General features: G+C 41.9%; 2 protein-coding genes across 8 annotated transcripts in view; both read left to right on the forward strand.

The window, feature by feature from the left end:
• LOC115588046 (muscleblind-like protein 2a) overlaps positions 1–4,168 on the forward strand; it is a 19,091-nt gene extending 14,923 nt beyond the window's left edge. For 5 of the 7 annotated variants that reach the window (XM_030428310.1, XM_030428309.1, XM_030428314.1 and 2 more), the window contains one exon: positions 1–4,168. This exon is cut by the window's left edge and continues 17 nt beyond it. In XM_030428310.1, the coding sequence (XP_030284170.1) occupies positions 1–111 (111 nt within the window). In that variant the 3' untranslated portion in view covers positions 112–4,168. The other 2 variants (XM_030428313.1, XM_030428315.1) reach the window with 1 other exon arrangement.
• A 1,212-nt stretch (positions 4,169–5,380) lies between these two features.
• On the forward strand, positions 5,381–21,336 carry rap2aa (RAP2A, member of RAS oncogene family a). Its single transcript, XM_030429105.1, has 2 exons — positions 5,381–6,551; positions 19,628–21,336. Exons 1-2 carry the CDS (start codon positions 6,238–6,240, stop codon positions 19,863–19,865), a joined length of 552 nt encoding a protein of 183 aa, XP_030284965.1. The 5' UTR covers positions 5,381–6,237; the 3' UTR covers positions 19,866–21,336.
• The last annotated feature ends 2,831 nt before the right edge of the window (positions 21,337–24,167 follow it).

Raw genomic sequence — 24,167 nt, forward strand, 5'->3', positions numbered from 1 at the left:
ACCGGGAGCAGAAGTCAGTGTTGCCGTGTTGCTGCTGTCAAAGACCCCAAACAACTGCTCTGTAAATACTCTGTTAACACCACACACAACCTACAACAAGCTGCATGCTGATAACATCACTGATGATGTTACTTTGATCTCACATAAGAAATTACATAGCTCAATTACTGGGATTATACTGCGTTAGGCAGGTGTCACGGAAGATTATTGTGTGTACGCGCCTTTGCACCTGCATTAACATGCATCCTCAGTTATGTGCATAATGTCCTGGTTTCTCTTTCCTGTAGCAGTTCTGACAAGGTTAGAGGTGTGTTTAGCCTCTTAATGAGCTAAAATGCAGTATGTCTCCAGTTCACGTAAAGGGGCCTCATGAATAAAAATTAGCTGTTCTGAACATATTTAACCAGGAAACACATGTGCAGTGCAGATACCATGTAACACCTTCATACTAACTGATACGGAAACATACAGACATTTTTTCAACTATGTAAATATTACTTGAGAAAGAGAAAACAGATCTAATCTGAACATGAGTTATCAATGTGTGGACAAGACATGTTAATACCAGGTGTAAAGGGGTTCCTGTATTGGAGATTGTTAAAATTATTTTTTCCTTCATGAATGTTTTATGTAAACTAAGGTTTTTCACATTAATGATTGTTTTTCTAGTGCCAGATTTCATTATACTAGTAAAAAAGCACTTATTTAGCTAAAAATTCCACATTGTAAAATGTATGGCCGTTTCTTTCAAGTGTGCTGAGGGCAGTCCATCTACATTGTTTACCCTGTCATCCCCGGAGAACAGGATCAATGCTCCACCTCCTGGTGTGCCTTTGCATTGCATATACAGTATGTTTGCTGAGAGAAAATACTGTATAATCCCTTTGCTGCACAGACTACTTTTTCTTTAAGGCAGTGAGGTTTCATTGGTTAAAGCAGTTAAATGTTCCTCTGTTCTGTTATGTCTGACTCGATGGAGTATCTGTTAGTGGTTTTCATTTCTAGGGCTGGTTTTACAAAGACAATGGCTCACCGAGTAACCATATTTAATAGCTCAACAGTTACACTTCTATTTTTCTGAATGAGTGTGATGATACAAAAAAGTCCAGTTGTATAATATCTCGTCTTAAAGCTCATATTTGTAAAATAGTTGATTTTCGAGTCTCATTCCTAACTCGTCAAATACTGAGGCTTACGGATGGCGGACAACCTGACCTACAAACCCAAAGCGTCAGTATTGGACGAGTTCGAAATGAGATTCAAAAATCAACGTAATCTTACAAATAGGACCTTTAATGAGACAGAGTTCAGCTCACTTCTGCTGGCATGTCAATTAAGCAAACGACTAATGAATTCCTCACGGAGTAGTAGAGACATGTTTCCTCTTTTTTTTGTCATTTGATGCCACTGTTCACCATTGGTCAATGATTTCTGCCATAAAAGCATCTGGTTCTGAGACCTTGTCCACACACGTATAAAGATATTTTGCTAGACAGATAATTATATAGTTTTTCCTTAAAAACAAAACAAAAAAACAAGAACGCTGAGCCAGTTGGTAACAATAAAGTCTACATCAAACACGAAAAGAACATTTTGAGCATGCATCATGAGCTTATTCTATTTATATAAAATCATCTATAACCATAGATAATAAACAAGTTAAATTTTAAGAAAACGCAAATTAGTGCTATTAAATATTTTTAAAAAAATGGTAGTCTGAACAAGAGGCAAAAGTGTTTGTTTTGACAAGTATCTGCATATGTGTGGACAAGGCTTGACTAATCCTGAGGGAGTTGGGTTGCTAACTGTTTTTGGCTTAAGAAATCTATTTTCTTTTTTCTTTTTTCTTTTTTTTCCGAAACAGTCTAACTTGAATTAGGCTAATCCAAGATCAAAATCAAGTCTGGCCTAACACTCCAGACCAGGCTGAAATATCTGTGTCAAACAGGTTCTGGTACTTTGAAGATACTTTAAACCCTGTCTCTAAGAAGAACCTCTACAGGAATGGAAGATAACTCAGTAAAATAGTATGGAGGTACCAGCTACTGCTCATATTCAAACTAAAGTTCCTGTAATCCTCAAAGGGTGGAGCTGAGCAGTATGTAAACTGTTAGTCTTAATGTTGCAGTCAGTTGTCAGTACTGTATTATTTGAATGTTATAAGTGCCTAAAGAATTGTGCAGATGAGGATATCCATGCATATTTAAAAGGCTTTGTGTGAAAAATAATTTACTTAATTAAGTCACATTTAGAAAGTCGTCTTTTTGCAATGCATTAGTAATTTGCGTACACCTGTTTAGATTTCTTTCAGTTAATTTCCACTGATGCTTAAACCTTTATATATGTATACTATGTATGACGGTCTATTTTGTTCCTCTCTTAAGACGATTACATATTGTATAACAATGTTTTATGATTCGTTTTATGCACAGCAAAATACTTTATGTAGGAAAGTAGAATTTAACTAGGTATGCTTGTTAGTGAGGCGTAAGTTCTGTGTGGTTGATGCTGATCATAGGGTTTGAAACGGACGGACTGGGTGTTGTATCTGGTTGAGTAAAAAAACTAAACTGATGTTTAAAACACTTTCCACTCATATGTTATGGTCATCTGCGTTTAATGTTCTCTGTTTAGCAAATATCAACATTTCATTTCATGAAAATGTGTGTGTATATACGCTTGTGTGCGGTTAACACAGACAATCCACCAAGAGATGTTGCATTTGTTCACAATAGGTTCTCCATGTAATTTCATTGTGTAAGGTTTTACACACTATTGGATGGAATATAAGGAGTATACTTGGATATTTTACTAGCTTAACATTAGAGAAGAACACTTTTAAGATGTATTCTCTTCTATCTTATGATGAATGTAATTTATTAAACTGACTTTAGCTCTGCTGGAGGTTCCTCAAAGGGCCCCGTTCTGTCGTTTTTGCCTCTGAAAAGCCGTCTTGTGTCTGGGGATTGAATGTTGGAGCTTAAAACATTTCATCCTTGTCACTGCCTTGTCACCTGTAAGGGACAAAGAACCTAAGCAAGGCCATATAATTGATTTTTATGCACAAAAGTGCATTGTACAGGCCACTTTTAATGAAAACTTTCATAATAGTGTAATTATAGTTTGTGTTTGAATTGTTTTGATGTGTTGCTGAGGCAATCTGAAGTTGCAGTGATAAAAAAGTGTATTTTTGTAGGTGATGAAATTTTGTGTTTCCTCCTCACAATAACACATTAGATTGTACAGTCAGATATTTGACTTTATTATGCCATGGTGTGAAACACTGTTAGTGAATCAGTACATACAAATATTCTTAAAAAATATAAAGTTTGTGTTTTTTATTGCATGGCAACATCTTGCAGCAAAAAAATACAATCCACTCTCAGAGCCTGTGGAGCGCGGAACACTGCAGACACAAGTCAGGAGGTCTGGAGCTGATGGTTCGATGGCGTTTTTAAACCTTCTTTTTCTTTTTCAAAGATATGATTGTTTTTAAATTGTAGGTTTTTGTTAGATATATATGTATTTTTCCCTTATTTATTTTACCTTCAAATAAAAAGGCATTTAATCGAATGTTTATTTCACCTTTTGACAAAAAGCTTGAATTTCACGGTCACACCTGCACGTTGAGGCTGATTGAGATTCTGATCATCCGGTCATAGAGATGTGGACGGGACGAATGTTTGACTGACTGATGGAAACATTTCTCTGAAGCACTTTCTCAACAGTCAGATGACTGAGAATTTGTGCTGCTTTTTGTGAACTTTGCCTTATCTTTGATCTATGTGTTCAGTCATTATGAACTCCACATTGTCTCATGAATAAAACACATTTCACTGAGCTTTTCTGTAAAATTTATTGATACATGAGTTGTTAGTTTTATTCCAAAAGAAACCCAAACACTATCCTGATTGACAAAAGTCTTGATACTGATAGGACTGACTAGCTTGCTTGTTAAATTAGATCACACCTCAAAGTATGCCAGTGATATTTTGTTCCATTCTGGCCTGAATAAAAAAATCCTTTCGTATTTTTTTTTTTAAACTTATTTGTGAAAATTATTTTATTTGTGCACAATCAAACACTTCATGTCGATAGTTTTGTTCCTGTAAATTCAAAACTGTGTGAAATCTAATATTGCAAATAAATAAATGTCATGTAAATGCCATGCTGTGAGCTCTGTTGTCTGATTTTGTTCTGTTTTGTTTATTTTGCATCCTTTCAATGTAATTGTGAAGGTGCGTTATGGAAGAATTTTTGTTGAAATTTGTCAACAGGAAGTGAAGAAATCGCAGTTTTGACATGACCTCGATGTGTTGTGTGTTGCAGAGATATTTACTGAAGTTAGCATGCTAACCAGTTAATTACAGCCTGTTCCGATTCAACACTCCTGCGCTAGTGGGTAAACACTGACACTCTCTTGGTGGGCCGAGCTCCCAGTCTGGACCACTGTTAATCGAGCTAACTAGTTTACTGGTGCTACAGTTAACAGCAGTTAGCAGTTACTCCGGTGTTTGTCTGGATGAGTATGAATGTGATTCTTATATAATGCATCTTTAAGACCCTAAAAATGAAGTGTTAGCAAGTTTTAATTTGTCTGTGAGGAGGTTATATTTTCACCTATTGGTTGGTTTGTAGGCGGAATCACACAAAAACTACTGAACAGATTTCCACAAAACTTGGATGGAGGTTGAGTCTCGGCCCAGAATAACCCCTATTAAACTTCTGGTGTGGATAAAGTGACTGATAGAGGAATTTTTTTTCTCACTTCCTCCAACATTGCGAGATAGAGCTTTTTTCTACATTTCTTTTAATATTTCAGGAAATAATGCATGGATCTTGATGAAAAAAATCAGGAGTATTTAGGTGGCCGGTAGCTATGAGTGAGTACAAAAGGGGGAGTGGTTGGCCTTGGCAGAGGTATGTGCACTACCGAGTGCCATTCTAGTGAGACATCTGGGTCAAAACTCAACTAGAATTGATCAATTCACAAATAAAGTAATTACTCTTGTGGTGCAAAGTATGTCGTAGTATAGTATAGTACAGTCTTAAAGCTTATGTTTTTCCATAATTATGTTTTATAAATCTACAAAGTTTAATTTAAATTAATGATTTAAAATATGACAAAATAGTGTAATTACTTGGATCAAGCAGCTTGCACTGGTAGGGATAAATAAATACCTTATTTATTTATTTACTTACAGCATTCTCAATTTTGGACAGCAGCAACAAAATGCAGCGTTACCATAGCAACAGCATCCGGTGCATTTTCCTCCTCTTGGATACACATCCTCGAGCCGCGCCTGTGATTGGACGAGCTCTCTTTTGATGTCACTGGGGGGCAACCGAATGATGGGAATTTTAACACATGAACGGAAACGTCAGCGCCGAATCTGACTGGCTGTCTCGCGCGGTCCCCATTCAGGCTCGCGTGAGGTCCACAGCGAGCCGAGGCTGCCGTTGGACGGTCAACACATCCGTCTCGAGGAGGCGGGAGGATCCGGACGAGTTTTTCTTTTTTTCCATCTTCTTTTTCTTCTTCTTCTTCTTTTTTTTTTTCCCTTTGCCTCGGTACGGGAGCCGAGCGGGGACCAGCTGGTTACGCGGCGGCTGTGGGTCTCCACCCGAGAGTATGGCGGCTGGGATCGTGCTGGAGACCGAGGGGGAGACGGAGACGAGCCAGAGATGGTGAAAGAGAAACAAAGAGGCGCAAGTTTCTTTAACCAACTGTCGACACAGCTTCTAGCGTGCGCTGCTTTTCCTCCACTCGGCCTCCTGCCTGAAAACGTTGCGCCTGCACTTCATTGTAGGGGGGCTGGAGCCAGCGTCTTTTCCCCCCCGCTGTCCTCGATGGAGCAAGTTTGTTTTTTTTCTCTGATGCAGACAGAGTGGTGAGCTAAGCAGATGAGAACCCGCACGGTCCACATCATCGGGCGATCTGTTTCCTCCTCCCTGTGCACATTTTCGGACATACTCGCGGTCCTCGGACGCCCGTATAGCTGTCAGTGTCTGGCCTGCACGGGGGGAATTTCTACAATGAAATCCATCTTGGGGCACCGAGTCTTTGTGCTCCGCCGTAGCTGAGCAGCAGGCGAGCGAAGGCTTGTATTATTGACAACCCGTTCAGAAAAATGGGAAACGGATGGTGACTGTGATTTCGTGCGGGGAACAGTTAGTTTGGGTTCATTTCAATGACGCGCGGAGATTGAGACCGTTTCGACTCGATTGATATCCGCGATGCGCGAGTACAAAGTGGTGGTCCTGGGCAGCGGTGGGGTCGGGAAATCCGCCCTCACCGTGCAGTTCGTCACCGGGACGTTCATTGAGAAGTACGACCCCACTATAGAGGATTTCTACCGCAAGGAGATCGAGGTGGACTCCTCACCCTCGGTGCTGGAGATCCTTGACACCGCCGGTACCGAGCAGTTCGCCTCCATGCGGGACCTTTACATCAAGAACGGGCAAGGATTCATACTGGTCTACAGCCTCGTCAACCAGCAGAGCTTCCAGGACATAAAGCCGATGAGAGATCAGATCATAAGAGTGAAAAGGTTGGTGAAAGTCCAGATTGTTGAGATTATTCCTCAGCTGGCCTCTCAGGCCCTGCATGTAGTTTGAGGACAGGCCTAGGCCTGGTCTGAGAACTGTGCTTGACTGGAGATGTTGTGCACCTCCAGGGCAGACACACCATGCCTGCTCTATTTTGGTGTAGCAGGTCTTGCCCACGGTGCACACTGCAGCCCCAGAATCTCCAAAAAGTAATCAGAGTAGCCTCATCTCTGTTGTCAACAGTTTCCTCCCATCAGCACCTTGAAGGCCAGTCTGTCTGCCAGTCATAACATCCTACAGGCTGCTCCTCTGTCTGCAGCACTCAGCGTCTGCTGGTCAGGACGCTGCAACCCCCTGTGAAACACCCAGCCAGCCAGCCAGCCAGCCAGCCAGCCGGGGATGACCAGGATCCAGTGCAGACAGCTTGGAGGGAGCATGGCGAGCACTCTGACACTGAGCCCCGGCTCTCGCAGAGGAGTAGCCATGTTTTTAATTAAAAAGCTGCACAAGCTCTTTAGGAAGGGAGACACAATTGAAAGCGTGAAATTGTCTGATGTCTGAGGGCCGTTACACAGATGATCCAGATATGAGGTCACTGGAGGAGCGAGCCGCTGATTGATACGTGGAAGGGGGTTAGCTGAGGCTGTGTGGTTGTGCCGTCGGGGTGTTCATCGGCTCAGCAGTGTGCATCCACCTGGTGACATGGCAGGATGTTAGAATATGTCATAGCTGCTGCTGGTTGAATGTTTGGTGTTTGTGGCCTGTGTGTGAGCTCAGTTCCTGAGTTCTATACGCAGGCAGCACAACACCAGGCTGTGGCTCTATGGGTCCATCAGTCACTGAACATGTCAGTGGATGTGTTACAGTCGATGCAGGGAGTCCGATCAGTTCCGGAGAGACAAGGCTGCTCTAATGAAGATGCATATTTGAAGCGCTTCAGCTTAAAGCTCACACTGATACAGCTAATGACATTAGATAGTGCTCAGCATAAGGACAGTGCAGTTACATCCTGCTTTAGTGTTATATTTCTGTCTTTTGTTGGCTTTTTGTGTTATGTTCTTTGAGCCTTAAAGGAGAAGTTCACCCATCGATGAAAATTCAGTCATTGTCGACTCACCGTCATGCTGATGGACAGTCTGGGGAAGTTTAAGTAATAGCGGCTATTCTGGGCCAAGACTTACCCTCCATCTAAGTTTCGTGGAAATCTGTTCAGTAGTTTTTGTGTGATCCTGCCTACAAACCAACCAATAGGTGAAAACACAACCTCTTAACTGAAGTACAGTAGATGGGGACTTGTTCTAAAATGTAAGAACACAACAGAAAGCTCCATACAGCTCGTCCAATGTAACCCAGGTCTCCAGCTCTGAGTTTCCAAATTGTTTTGAAAAGACCTTATTTACACCTTTGACACACGGTCAAGCTCATGAACCCGCTTTAGGCGGGGTCATGCTTACACTTTTAGCTCTGCAGCTACCTTTAAGATTTTAGCTTTAGGAAGGATGTAAATAATGTTTTTTTAAATCAATTTGGGATCTTAGGGCTTATGGAGACTTTGATTCTGCCAGACAGGCAGTACAGAGCCTGTTTACGTTTCCTTGCAACTTTTATTTTTTTTACGCTTCAAAACCTACCCCATCTACGTCAGTTGTTAAGGAGAAGGCTGCAGCACTGTTTTGCTTGTGAAGCTCCAGAAATTTGTGGTGGAATACTTCATCTGACTTTTCCATCAGCATTTGGGTGAGGAGATGATGTCTGAATTAAAATTTTCGGGTAAACTTGTCCCTCAAACTGAAACGTAAGCATCTTAAAGATCGTTCGTTTTTAGTTGCCTCAGTCACCTGATTGGATCTCGGCTTTTTCAAACGCACCCCGTAAACAATCCTATAAATCTGTGGCTCCACATGAAAGAATGAGGTCAACATGTTTCCCCCATATGAGCTGAGAATGTGTTGAGGTATGTTCAGTCTGTGTGTTTGTGTGTGTGTGTGTGTGTGTGTTTCTATGAAATGTGTGTGTTTACATGTAAATGTATACATGTGTGCTCACACAGCGGATGCAGCCTGGCCGTTGTGTGATTTCACACCCGAGTACAGTGCTGCTGTCTTCTGTCACAGCACAATTTATTTTCTGTCGCAGAAACATCACACTTCACATGCTCACTCTTAAGTTAAAACTTCACATTGTGTTAAAACTGTGGAGTTAAAAATGCCTTTGATTCATGTATTAAGAGTTTGTTCTGAATGGAGTTATCCATGTTGTCTTTCATTACTCAGGCGATGTCTCTTCATTTGTTAAGTAAAAGTTTAGTTAGTTTAGTCAATAATTAAAAAAAATAATTCCTAACTTCCTAAAGCTAACTAGCTTTGACATTATGTGGAAAACATGTCTGCTTAATGCTAACCCGCATTTTGGGCGAGGGACTGTTGTGTCTCTCAGCCAAGTGACCATCACATCCGGCATCACTCTTGTTTTCTCATTCCTTGATCAAATATTTGCTGATTTTAATGACAGTTTTGTTAATAGCATACTGGATTTTAAAGACAAAGTTGTTTTCTGTGTAAATCAGCAATGATTTATTTCAGGTGTTTTCAGATTTGCCCTGCTTTGAAACATTTTGAATATTTCCCAACACTGGCATCACATCAGATTTCCATTCCTTTGTGGAGTTTGTTTTTTTATTTCATCATATATGAGAAAACCTAATTGTAGGTCTGCCATTTTGTAACGGTTTTCAGCAATTACAGATGACGAATCCATCAGTGAAGAGAGAGAGCAGCTCATAACACGGTGCGGTATCACAACATTTTGTGTTTTAGATGATGGTGGGGAACAGCTGACTGAAAAAAGGCCCTGCTGTGCTGTGTTATTGCTCTCTTTAAAAATCCCAGCTGAAATGCAACACGTTCTGACATGTTCTGTGAGGCTGAGTGAAGGGCATTGTGGGAAATGCAGGAAATCAGTAAATGCGGAAAATCATCAGCGTGCACCTCACAGAACTTAAGACAACAGGTGTCACCATCTGATTTTTTTTTTAGAGTTTTCTATGTAGGAGTGCAATTTTGCTCTTCCTGTACATCACACTGACGGTGCTTCTCCTCCCTTTCTGTCTCTCATCATTGCCAAAACACTTCTGACCTGTCACGACCGTATCAGCCTTCGCTCAGGTCAGAGGCGCTGCTGTGCGTCACACTTACTCTGAACCCTGTCAGTATCCATCAGTGCCTGCTGTTAGCAGCACAGACAGGCTTTAGCACAGAGGCCATGGGTGCACACGATTACACCCTGGCCTGCTCGTGTCCGCCGGGGACCTCATCGCTCCGCACTTCAGCTGCAGTTAATACACCAGGGATGTATTGTGATCGGTGACTTAACAAAGCATTTAAATAGCTATGCCATGGTTAGAGGACAGCGAGGAAGAAGGAGGGTGTCATGATAAACTGTGCTGTTACAGGCTCCAGTGGTGTTGTACACACTGGTGATGTTGATATCTGTCCTCTGCATCTTCCTACAACACGCTGCATGTGTGCTGAAGGCTCTGTACAAACTGCGGCGATACCGTTCCTAGGCTTGTTCGCGTGCCAACTAGTTGAAAGGATCGAGATCAATTAATGGCGGAGCGGCAGCAGCCCAGTTCTCCAAGAAAAAGATCCTCTTTCATCCGTGTCTTTGTCTGTTGTGAAAACTGGGCAAAAGAAGTGAGCGAAAGTTCAGTGGTGATTGCTTAACAGTTGACTTGGCTTTCAGAATGATGTGTTCAAGGCCCTCAAGTAGTGGTTTGCAAATATGCAACAAGTTTTTTTCTGCTCTGTTTCAGGACTTACTACTCCAGATAGGGTGGCAGGAGTTGGAGCGAATGCTAGATAAACAGGGGTGTGATTAGTGATAAAAACCCATGTTTAATCTACCTCCAAAAAACGTACCATTTGTATCTGTAGTGACATAGCTCTCGGGTTAGCGGTTGGTTCTCCACTTTGGTCCAGACTGAAATATCTCAGCAAGTACTGGATGGACGTGCCAACATTTTGTACACAAAGTCCCCTGAGGATGAATGCTAATGACTTTGGTGATCCCCTGACCTTTTCTCTTGCTCAACAGTGGGTCAAAGTTATATCTCAGCATCTTCTGGATAAACAGGCACAAATTTGGTATAGACGTTTCGTGGTCCGGGCCATTTGTTAATTTTTCACAGGGGGGTGTACTGTCTTGGATCTTCTGGTTTAAGAGCCATGGTCAAGGCCATATATTCCACCTTGCAAAAACTAAGCCATTGGGGACCCTTGGCTCCCTCGACCCAACAGAACTTTTCAATTGGATTTGTGATTATTGTAGAAAATAAGCGCTGTGGCAAACCCAAGTTAATGATACTTTCATGTTTTGTTTAGCAGGATAATCTTCAACAAAGGACAACACTTTTATGATTTTTTTTAAGCATAAATACGATCAGCATAAGTAAAAAGCTATTGTTATGTTAGAATTCTCAAGTGGGGTATATTCTGACGTATTTATGTTGTTGAACAAAAACAGAAAAATCTTTTTATGCTTGTGTTAACCACAGACCTAATTCCAGGCCGTTAACCCAAAACCCACTGACTTCTAGACAAGGGAACCAGGAGTGCAGAAATGCTAACTTGGGATTCATTTCTACAGCACACTATCATGAGTAAGTCGCCATGCTTCTGTGACCATTCAGCTCAAAACTCGGTGTGTTTAGGCCTCACAGAGCCATTGGCAAAGCTATAGCAATCACAAGCATATGTTAGGAGGAAAAGCTGGGCAACCATATCAAATCCACGGTCGAATTTTGCTTTATTACATTACAATAAATAAGTTACAATAAACTGCGTCTCGGTTGAGTGAATAGACTGAAGCCTGGAGAAGCACACCCTGAAGCAAAACATTGAACCATCCCCTTAAAACATAAAAATCCTTTTTGATAAAGAATGTTCACATCTCTGTTGCTCCCAGCAGCCACTGTGGCAACAATGCAACTCACAGGAAGTTAGTGATCAGCTGCAGCGAGGCTGACAGCTTCTCCAGCACCCTGACTGTTTGTATTATATTGTACAGTATGTTACACTCCAGCTCAAGGCACGATCCTATCACCCTTAATGGAGAGTACAAACCCTCAGTGAGCCATGATGATTCCCAAGAGTTGGTGCATTATGGGCAGTCTCTTGAAAACGCAGTAAATAGGCATTTTTGCACGGAAAGTAACAGTGGAGCAAACATAGGAAACTGTGGATTTTGTTGTATTGATTGGTATTTAAAGAGGTATGCCAGCAATTTCTTATTGCTTTTTCATAAGTATCCTGGATGTTATACCTTCTGTAATGTCATGTTTGTTTTCACAGGGTCATGACATAGACTGACCATGTGTCTAAATAGTGTGTCTTTAATAGGGCTGCAATGATGCAATGTTTTATTTTTTATTCTCAATCAATTGCTTGGTTGTTTGGTTCCTCAATTGTCAGAAGACGGTGTAAAATGTGGATCAGTGTCCACTGAAGCCCAAGATGGCATCCGCAAATGTGTTGTGTTGTCCCTAGTCGAATCAAAGATACTCAAAGATGAGTAAAAAAAAACAGAAAATATTCACTTTTAAGAAGATAGAATCAGGGAGTGTTGTGTTTTCTGTCAAAATAATTCTCAAACAGCTGGATAATAATAAAGCAGTTGAAAAGCAATCGATTAAACATTGCAGCTACAATCTGTAAACAAATTCAATAATTTTATTCACAGTGCATCTTCCTGTGTTCAGTTTGTCACATTTCACTTTTCATCAATGCTTCAGACTGAACATTTACCTCTGAAAGTGCAGTTCGGAACCACAGAGCTACTCACAAAGAGCAGGAATGATGTCAAACGGTGCACTGCACTCAAACAGTGTTTGGCAGTTGGTGACAAAATGCCACTGAGCTGTTCCTATTCTTATAGAGGGCTATTGCAAACTGGAGGGGACTTGTAAACTGTTGTCATGCATAATCACAGAGAAGAAAACAACAAGCAATTATGAAAACAGCCAGGCAACAAGCTGTGTATGCATAAGTGAGTTTGTAGCTTTTGTTATGGTCTTAACCAAGTCTTTCAGTGAGTGAATATCTAAATGTACTCAAAGAGCAAGAGTACGAGAGTGCTTCAGTTTTATGGCCTAATCCAACCAAGCAAAGTTTACTTCACATGCAGAAGTACGTTCTCCATCATCAAGCGTTACCAACTAATGTGTAAGAATTACCCACCTGTCACATTCATACTCCAAGCAAGAGGAAGCTAGTAAGCTTAGTTAGCCGTGCAGCTAGTGGTCGTATTAGGCCATGTTCACACGTACCAAAACAATCTTTTTATCCCGTCTTCCTTGGCATCTTTTACAGAATATTTGCGTCCAAATGGAACCATCGTAAACACCTCAACACGCTTTAGTTCATATTCCACACTTGGCGCTTGAAATTCACCAAAAACGGAGAAGAGACGGGGCATGTGCATGAAGCTTGCGCACTGTATACAAACAGACAGTAGAAAGAGAAAGCCTTTCGCGGTGGATCTCAAATGATGTGGCGTATGCGGTTGTCTGTAATCCTTTTTTGCACAGCATAGTGGCAGAGGAGCATAATATTTTGCCCTAGTAACCCTAATAGGCTCAATATCCTGCAGCACCAACACAAGCATGTAGTCCGCCATTGTCTTTGTTGTTGTTTTGAGACGTTGTGGGGTTAGGAGGTTGAAGGCTAGAGGTCTAGGGGTGGGGCAATGGTGTCATCTATATGCAATGTATGCAGATTCGCTGTCCAAACGAGAACACAAGGGCGGCATTTTTGAATTTTTTCACCAGGTTTCAAAAAAGTGCGTTTACAGGATCCATTTGGACGATCCACCAAAACGATGCAAAATGTGCGTTTACACAAAAAGCGTTTTCATGTGGATGGCCCCTTAGCTGCCTCTGCCTGGACTTAGAGCTCAGAGCACCAGGGTTGGTGCTGTTGGCTATCAGACTATCACCTCTTGAAGTACAAAATAGCAAGGGGCTAGCTGGTTGGCATAATAACGTCAACAGCAACGACACATAGACGTCTTTGATATAAAGTCAAAATTTTCTTTTCTGTTGATAATTTTAGTTAAAGGTGCAATACTTTGGCCACCTATCAAATTCATACTCAAAACAAGGAGGGGGCAGTAACCGCTGACTGCTGCTAACAAGAACTGCTGTTATCTAATTAGCTTGGTTAGCCGTGCATCTAGTGGTGTGGACTGGAAGCTCCAAGCACCAAGGGAGTTTTGGGGAGTCTTGCTAGCACAGCTAGCAGCTTTGGACAGGTATGGGCTGGGGCTAGCCGGTTCGCATGCTTACTTCAGTGACTGTTGACAAATGTTGACAATTTTCAACTAAAATTCTTACATATTGCACCTTTACGATGTCCTTCTGACATCAGGCTTGTACGTCGAGTGTTGACTCTGGAATAATATCCCCTGTAATGTCTCATTTTCAGACATGAGAGGAGAAGGTGACTGTGACATTTAGATCACATTTTGTTGTTATAAAACGTAAAAACAAGTCTCTGAACTGTTCAAAGCTTACTTCTCTGCTTCTTAGCACTGTTTATGTACTCATAAATGGCACTTTGCATTTCAGAGGACATAAGAGGAATTCATCTTAAATGGCATGATTACCACAGGGGAGCTGGTAGCATGCCGTGTTATTGCTGTAATAGCTCAGATCCAAGGATGGCTGGCCCGCACTGTCTGTCAAATACAATACTCGTTTATCTTTCCCATTTTGACATGTCTTGGCCACAGTCGGCATCAGTCTGGAGGAAAGGGGAGGCAGAGATTTAGTTTTCACAACCTGGAGAGAATCCAGATGGAACGTTCAGTAGTATCCCCGATTATTTTTGGGTTTTTTTGTCTTTCATTCTTTCAAAAAAAAACAGAAAAATCTTCAAGCTTGTCATCGCGTGTTTACCAAAGTCTCCCCAGATATTTACTCTTGATTAAATTCTTTCCCTGCCTTGATGCTGTGGCAGAAGATAGGAGCTTACTGCTGCTCTCTGATTCAGTCGATTTCTGACAAAACTGAAGACCCCTCCTCAAAAGGGCCATTGGGAGGCCGTTGGTTTTTCCTCCCTCATCCTGACAATGCCAGCCAGAGTCAAATCTAGTGACTCTATGGCCGCTGGCTTCCACCGTCCGTCCGTCAGCAAGGCCTATCTGAGTTGATGCATCATGCATTATAGATAAGGTGTGTCTGGGGCGAGCTCCAATGGGTGTTTGCAGCTGGAGTGCTCCGTTGCGGGCGCCGTCAAGCTCACAAGCTGCAGGGCTAAAGCGTGACATGTTTTTCGTGTTGTTTGTGTCACAGCACAAAACACAACCAGACTCAGTTATTCATTTGTCTTTTGAGGCTTGTGACTGAAGCGTGTAAACCGCTTTTTACTGTGTTCTGGGTTTCGGACAAGCCTCGCTTCCTAGCTTAACCCATGTGGGTCCAGACACAGTGCGGCCAACACCCTTAATGCCGAGGCCCTGGGAGCCTCGGTATCCGTGGCAGCCACCGTCTCACACCTCCTGGGAACGTTGGTTCCCTCCTCTGTTATTATGACTATATATAGACCCTCTCCTTTGGTACCAGATGTCTTTGTGCTGCACGTGTTATGATGAGGCCCAAACGAGCTACATAACTTGCATATGGCTGTTAGGTCCTCCATGATGGTTAAAAGACAAGAGCACACAGCACACTCCGGTGTTTGATTTGACATAAATGGAACGACTTTAGTTAGGCTCCACCTGCTGTTTGGGACATCCATGATACTATAGTTAGTTTCTTTCATTTTCTAAATGTAAAAAAAAAAAAATCTAAATCTAATAGTTAATTTCAGGCACTGGGTCCCCGTCCCTCTCCTCAAACCCCCATAATAAATCCTGCTTTAACCCCTGTATGGATCAATGAATCAATGAACAATGAATCAATTAATACAGGTACAAGTAAGCAGATTGCTACATTGATTGATAGTGAAAGTAATCACGGAGCCCTCTTAGTACATGGCACTCGCATTTTTGCTCACTTCGGGAGCTTGATTCCATACAAAGAGCTCAGGTAGTAACTATCACAAACTGTGTTTTTTCTGGAGAAAGTAGAATTTGTGGAAAGAGAGTGAAAACTGGTATGAGACGGAGTGTAATGGTAGATAATATATGAGATGGTAGTCCGCTGTGAGGGATTTAAAGCAGGAGATTTGAGCCTAAACCACAGCCTGGAGCAGAAAAGAGACACTTAAATGGCAACGTTACCCCAAACTAAACACTGAACCCCCTGTGGCAGCTATAAGGTCTTGCCTTTCAGTCTGCTCACCCACAACTATGTTTAGGATTTTTCTGGTGAAGGTGGGAAAGGGAATTTAAGGTTTAAGGCAAGAACTGCCTATCTCCACTGAGATGTGGTCCAAAATAGTTAAATAATGGCCTCGCTTTTTTTTTTTTGACACCAGGAATGCAGTGAATGAGACCCGAGTGCTGATGCTGAGAGGCATAAGCTGCAGTTCCTCATTCAGGAAGCCTCTGAGCTCGTAGGAACACTATCACTTTCTTGGTTACACACCGACCAACCTCGTAAGATCTTCTCTTTAATCCTGGAAGCTCTTCTTGGCTGGCGAGCAGTTCCTGCGAACAGAACAGGACAGTCGAGATTAAAGTTCACTCTGGATAATGTATTCATGGGGTAGATCAAAGTCGGCTTCCTATTCTCTGCGTGTTGAAACTTATTTAAAGCTGAAACCTGCAGCCCCTGGACCTCTGAGAGACGCTCCACTTGGAAAAGTAACACAGTAGCCGCCTCTTCCGTCTTCCCATCTCTCCAGCGTTTGTTATTTCCTCGCATACCTGTTGCCATAGCAATCAAGGATAAGGAGGATTTTTTTCCCGTTAATAATTTAGAAGCATGTATATTTCATGGAGCGAGGACGGCTTCTGAAAAACCCTAATGATGTTGATGGGTGTTTGGGTGCATGACTCTGGTCAGATGGTGACGACGCCTCTCGGTTTCGTGAACACAGACATTTAAACCCCGCTCAAACGGCCAGTCTGACAGATGGAAAAAGGCTCCCTCGCACACACAGATAAGGATGAAAGAAATAACCTGTTGTTTACCAGAGGAAGTGAATCTGCTATCCCTCTGATGTTTTTGATCTTTGTTATCGCCTCTGATTTGTACAAACTGCCTGAGACGCCCGACATGTTCCCCAATATCAAAACTGATGTGGTGATTATATTAGTGAAACTGCGTCAGAGTCATTCCTCTTGGTAATTATAGGGCTGTAGCCTATTTAATTGAAGCGAACATCTCTTTCGGGTGTCCACTAAGTAGTCCAGTTCCACAGTGACATGTTGTGCTCGGGCAGCATGACAGGGAGTTCACAGCTCAAAGGATTATGGCCACTTCCTCCCCTCAGGGGTCGGAGATATACTGCCCATTTCCTGTTCTCTACTGGGTCAGGCTTCAGACTCGGTCCCTACATGGGGCAGGGTGGGTGGCATGGAGGTTGAGTGGTTATCGCCCCACAGCAAGAAGGTGCTGCCCTGGTTCTTTGTGTGAAAAGCTTCCGCCCACAGTCAAAGACCACGTTTGTCCCAGAGTAGAAACACATCGTTTTCTGTCAGATTTAGCATCCACCCACAGCAAGCCCACGTCGTACAGCCCGCTGAGCTATTCTGAAAATATGTATTTTGAAAAAGCCAGGCTTATTTTGTCATGTGCATGTGGGGAAACAGATGTTTTCAGAAACAACCGATAAATCAGTCAAATCTGTGTTTGTTGAGGCCTGAACATTCTTACCTACAATTGTGTTTGTAATTACGAAGAAAATTACTTTTCGTTTTGTTCATTGTACGGACAGATTGTCGCCGAGAAACATCTGGATGCTTTCAATTCGACAGTCAGACTTTAATTGATTTTCAGGCAGATTATGTGCTCGCACATTTCAAACACAGTCGCTTCCTGCTGCAGAAGAACTCCAGAAAGTGCTTTCAGTAATACAAAGTGAAAGTAGACGTGAGAAGGAGAGATGGTTATGAGAAAGCACAAACGACTTCCTGACTGCGTGCCAGAGTCCCTCGAAGCAATCTAATTATACGAGTAGCATTTCTAACTTGTATGTCATCGAAAGGTTTGTTGTATGAGGATGACAGTTTTTATGGATGTTCATGGTCCCCACTGAATGACTCCCTAATGACTTTGGCGATCCCTTGAGTTTTCTTGGCGCCGTGATGAGGTTGACAGTTTGTTTTTTTGAGTGAAGTATCTTGATAACTGTTGGACGGATTATAATTACATCTGATGCATATCCCTCTCAGGATGAATTTGAATATCTTTGGTCATATATTAACATTTCATAAAGCAACATCATCAGGTTAGAATGTTAGTTTGTCACTGCACTATGAGCCAATACCAATACCATGGCAATAATAATGACTTCTGTCTCTGTTATACAAAGCAGAAAAATACAAACTGTGTGTCAGTGTTCAGTTGACATGTTGTCCAGTTTCATTGGATTCATCTGTGACCTTTTAAACTCTTAAGTACTGGTACTCAGTAAAGACAGACATGAGATGACAGTTTCCTTGTAATTAAATATGCTACATAAACCACAGAGAGAGAAGTGCAGATGACGGGATCGTATCTTGAGTTTACTTTCTAATTAAATGTCCATGTTGCTGGAGTAACAGCTAAAGGCTGCTAAGTGTAGCTGCCCTGAGATAGTTAGCTTAGTTAGCCGTAGAGTTAGCGGTTTGGACTGGGAGCTCGGGGACCAGGGGAGTGTTAGTGTTAGTAGAACACCACCATGATGGAATGGGGCTAGCTGGTAAGCATGCTAACTTCAGTAGATATCTCTGCAACAGAATACATAGGCACCATAATGTCAAAACTGCTATTTATTTACATTCTGTTGATAATTTTAGTTCATTTTTGAATGTTTACAACTATATTTTCTACATATTGGCCCAACAAACCAAAAGCTTTCTGGTTTTTTTTAGCTGTTATTTTGTGATATTAATTTGGTCATATCACTGAATCTGGAATACTCTAACATACATTTTAAAATGGAGGATTTCGCTCAACAAAAACTAATTTGATGAGATTTCATTATAAATATAAAATTAATGATGCATTGGATGGATATTATATTCTGAACGCTGTAGTAAACGCACATTTATATCAGCATGTGTGTATGTGTATGTACATATAGGTCCAGTATGTAGAATTAAGGGGTATTTAGCAGCAGAAATAGAAATATAATATTTATCATTATGTTCTCATTAGTGTATCATCGCCTGAAACTAGGTAACATTGTGTCCCGGTTACTGTAGAATGAGTCCTTTGATAACAAATCAAAGGCGGAGTCCGCCACATTGCACTGTCATGTGTGGACAGTAGCTCCGAATGAACAAACCAAACACTCTGGCTCTTTCATGTTTTAAGCATCCACTGTAGAAGAGGGTGGGCGAGGGGTATTCAATCAGCTACAATCTGCAAACTCACAGGTAGATTCCACTAAATCCTACACACTAATCCTTTAAACTCATGCTGAATAAGAGGATAACTGTCTCAGCGTTAATTTAGTTTCATTTCAGGGCCTAAATGTCTGTCCTGTGATAAGACCGGCGACCCAATCAGGGTGCTTCCCTGACTTTGCCCAATGCTGCCTGCCTTCCTCCAACAGGAAAATGAATAAATTAGGTTAGGTTGTCTGTTGTTGCCACTAAAAGAAAGAAAGAATGTTATATGACCTGATGTTAAATCAGGTCATATTTCAGTTGACTGCTACACAAAGTGGAATTCATGGATTACAGATAATTAAATAGCTGCATTAAGTAAAATGATTTTCACATGCCAAGAGGAAAGGTCTTAGTCAGCGGTGCAATTAAAACCTTTCGAAGCCTTAAGAATGTGCTAATACCAAGTTCTGAAAGCATAATTGCCTATCTTTTCATACCAGTACTGAAAGAAAATATGAAAACACAAAACCCACTGACTGCTTCCTCGGCGTGCGTTTTTGTTGAGTATTCTCACGTGTGCGTCTGTGTGTGTCCTCAGGTACGAGAAGGTTCCTGTGATCCTGGTGGGGAACAAGGTTGACCTGGAGAGCGAGCGGGAGGTGTCGTCCAGCGAAGGTCAGGCCCTCGCCGAGGAGTGGGGCTGCCCGTTCATGGAGACCTCGGCCAAAAGCAAAACCATGGTAGATGAACTGTTCGCTGAGATCGTTCGGCAGATGGACTACGCCGCCCAGCCGGACAAAGATGACCCCTGCTGCTCCTCTTGCAATATACAATAGCCCCATGGGCCTCCAAGGAACAGTCCGGGAGCCAAGTCCACTTTAGAGGAAGCTTCAGCAGAGAGATACACACTTAGACACACAACACATGCACATGCCAATTAAACGGAAGACAAATTCATGGTTGAACACGATGGATTTTTAACTGTATTGAGCGGAAAAATCAGCAGTGACAAGATTATTAATAACAACATGCGAGTCATGAATACATTTTGAACAAGGAATGCTAGGAATTTGCCGCAAGAGAAATTGACAAATTGACAAAAGCAAACGTGTCCCCCCCCCCCCCCCATGCCTTATGTTACTCTCCCTTTTGTTGTTTGGGTCGGTTTTATCCTTTTGGAGGTCATGGGGAAAATCATCAGCAATCACAGATCAGGATCTTTACTCTTTAGGTTGCTCTACAGTCGGCTATAAAGGTGTAAAAACATGTTTTCTCCTGGTTTTGTTTTGCACAGAATGACGAGATGCATTTTTTGTTTGTTACCATGACTCAAGTATCCAATCACAGATTTCTGATCCAGTTGTTTTAAAATATTCAGGAGTATTTGATTTGCAGTATGTACAACCCTCCTCCCAGCTTATTTTGTGCGGTGGTTTTTTTCTACTCATCACAACAGGGCTGAACCAAAGAGGTGCCCTGAAAGCACCTCCATTTTCATACATAAGGAATGGAGAGGAAAAGCGGTTGATAAGTCAGTGTCTTTCTTGAAACATCGATGCAGTCATCTCCTTTCCTATTTTGAGATACAACAGCAAACGTAAGCAGAGTCTTTCGAATACCGTGTGATGTTTTGTTTTCCTCTACCGGGAGACTCTGCCAGCAGATTGCCGCGTAACAATATAACTAACTGCTCCACCCTGATGGGACAAAGAGTTCACTTGCCAGTGTTTGAAATAACTCTACCGACGATCTCTCTCTGGGTGACATTTAAAAAGTGAAGATGCCAACGTTTGTCATACTTTACATTTTCCGTTTCTCCTCCGGTATCAAAATGAAAATGGGGTGCTCCTGAGTTTCAACATCCCGATCCCATTCTGTCCGTGCTCAGAGTATTCAAGTCCATAGTAACAAATAGTAACAACGAAGGCGATGATAATAAGAATAACCAATAGTAGTGTAAATATTTTGTATTGAAAAGTGCCAGCTCCTAAGAAGACACTGACTCGACACATGTGGAACTGTCAACTGTATGCATGGCTAGTGAACAAAAAAAAAAAGGACTCTTACTGTTTGAGCTTAATATAGGCTGTGGAAATGTGCAAAACAAACACATACACGTCTGGATCTGGACACTGTCTCAACTGTACATCTACAGTATCTTGCCACGGGAGCCAGACTTTCCCCGTGTAACCATTTTCATTGTTGATTTTATATTTTTTTATGTGACCATTTACTCTTTATTCCCTCTCTGAATGGTGACACTGTTACATTTGACACCTAAACAATAAAAGTGCGTTCAACACTCGACTGAGGCTGCCAAGTTTAAGTGAAATGATGAATGGGTGACGTGAAAGAGACGCTGTTTTATAACTATTATATAACTGTTATCCTTCTGTGCTGTTCCTACTTGTAATTCTATGTAATACCTATATTTATATTGTTTTGATATTTCACAGGGGCCCTATCCACTTATAGGTCCACTCTCCTAACAGTCAGGGCTTTTCAAAGTCTCCCCCTGCTTTGTGCTGTCTTTATACTGTCAAAAATAGTGATAAGAAAATAATAAAAGATAGTCTAACATTGACCTTGGGGGATAATTATGCTCTACATTTTGGAACTACAGTTGCCATAATTTGGGGGCTTTAGTGCAGGAAATCTTCTGGTGACCTTTTTTTAATGACATTTCACAAATCAAGTTACTGACAAGTTAAAGCAGTAATTTCGGCTGCATTATGCTTTTACTTTGCTTCATATATTTGTATCTCAACAGGATCCCCTGACCCCCAAAAATGAAAGCTCATGTCTGGACCATGTTGTCTAAAACATTGGGAACCCCTGCATTAGGGGAAGGAAACAGGGAGTCCGATGTTGCCATGTAGTCATTACTCAGCTGTGACACACAAGTTTGCCGAATTAGATATTAGTAGCTCCTGTTCACAATGGACCCATGGAATCACAGACGACTGTTACTGAAATGCTTTGATCCTGAAAAAAAACAAATGCAAAAACCTGTTGATTCTTAAGGAAGTTCTGGTATTTTTAAGGCACGTCTATTTATCTATGGATTCGAAAGCAGATCTGTTGACGGTAATTTGAGATGGACATCAGAGACAGTGCTGTCCTTGGCAAGCATGAGTCCCACTGATTCTAAAAATATGTGTATCAATAATTGTTTAAAAAAAAAGTGATGCTTTAGATGATGAAAATGTGCCAGAAAGACTTTAAAAGCAACACAATACAAGGGGGAGTATTGTGGATCAGGATAACCTTGTATCCACCGACACGTCTGGTGCTTTGCTACCTGCCTGGGTCTCACAGTGTCAGCTAATCCCCACCTGATCTGTTATATCTGGAGTTCGGCATGCTGCTTGAATCTCCAGGTCGTCAAGACTGGAGGGTGCCTCCTCCTGTTTGGTGGGACTCATTCTGAGCACAGCTTTGTCTAATCCGCCCTGAAGACCGCTGTGAGACTCCGACAGTGCGGATCTCCCCACTTTAACCTCTGCCAAACCTCTTAGATTCCAAGATGACCTCATACTAGAAGTTTTAAAGCCTGGTTCCAGACTGATTGCTGCCAACATCCCAGTTTTGTTTCGCAAAATATGTGTGGTGTTTCCCAATTTACAGAAAAAGGATTACCGATCCAAGTTTTAATGAGAACAATTTTGAAAAAATGGCTAGCTAGCTAGTTACAAGTTCTAAGTCGACCTACAGCAATAAAGGAGCATCAACGGTCAGAATTTTTGTTAAAATCATCCAAAAAGTGAACTACCATTATCAACAGAGTGAAAAAACAACAGTGTTGACGTAATGTCAATGTCATCGATCAATTATGTTGCAGAGAATTTTACTGAAGCTAGCTTGCTGACCAGCTAGCCCCAGCCCATCCCATCGCCAAACACCATCTCTGTACGACGAGAGGCGATAGTTTGCAAGCCGCCATAGTTTTGGCTCCGAGATGTTAAAGCAGCTTTTATTGCTACTTAGTCTAATAAGCAAACGAACTAAGAGAAAAAACAATATATTCTTCACTAACCTAGCTATTTGCTAATGGCAGCTAGTTGCCACAGCCGACGTTAGCCCCAGCAAATAGTAGCAAATTCAGCCGGCCTACAGTGAGCAGCGGTACGCTCTTATGCTGCCCCCTATTGTTGTGAAGCTACCAGTTATTCATTAGCCCATTTTTATGGAACTGTTTATCTATTACTATTTATTATTACTATTGAAACTATTTACTTTTATCTCTTTGTCCATCACTTTCAGTTGACTGTTTCTATGGTTCATGTGTTACTTTGAGCCAACATGGCTAACATGAACAGTGTCAGGCCGATGAATGAAGTGAAGCAAATTAAGTGGCATTATCACCTACAGTACTTAGGCTGCTTAGTAAAAAAAAAAAAATAAGCTGCTATAACCGTGACTGACTAGCCTTCATGTTTCACAAGAAGGCACAATGAGACCTACATCAGTCAGCTGACTGTAAACTACTTCTGTATGTTCAGCCATCACCCTTTCAACCACTCCAGCTTCAGTTGTTCTTGCGATTAGCTTCTTCAGATGGTAGATGCTGTCTGAACTGCTGGCCACAACATCCAGAGGACACGGCAAGGTGGTTCTCTCAGATCCTGTCATCATCAACTGCACCAAACTTCCCCTCACAGTTCTACCAGGCAGAAACGTTTAGCACTTTGCCAAGCTTTCCCGTCGACTGCCAGAAGGCCTGCTTGTGGTCAGGACGAGGTGGGTCAGGAGGAAGGTCTTGCTAAGCTCCTCCTTCAGGCGTCGCTTCTCACTCCCAGTCCTTTTCTCTCTCTCTTCCTCATCTCTCAGAGTTAAAGTCGAGAGGCAAAGGGAGAGATTCCACTCACTGGGGCTCTTCTGACATCCTCCTGGGCCCGATTCCCATTGTGATCTCAACCATTCATCAATTACTTATACCCATCTCAACCAATCATCCAGTTAACCAGTTGTCCTCTTCAGTTTTTTGGGGGGGTTTCAAGATCAATTCTGTGTCTATTCAGGAGTGTCCAACTAAAGAAAGGTGCCAAAAAGCGTCACTTACACATTGTCGCAGTGAGATTGAGCCACAGCATCTTGCATTATGCTTTTAGCTGAGTTTTCTTTCGGGCTCAGCCTGG

This window comes from Sparus aurata, chromosome 9 (genome assembly GCF_900880675.1).
Source record: "Sparus aurata chromosome 9, fSpaAur1.1, whole genome shotgun sequence".
In the NCBI taxonomy this organism is placed as follows: domain Eukaryota; kingdom Metazoa; phylum Chordata; class Actinopteri; order Spariformes; family Sparidae; genus Sparus; species Sparus aurata.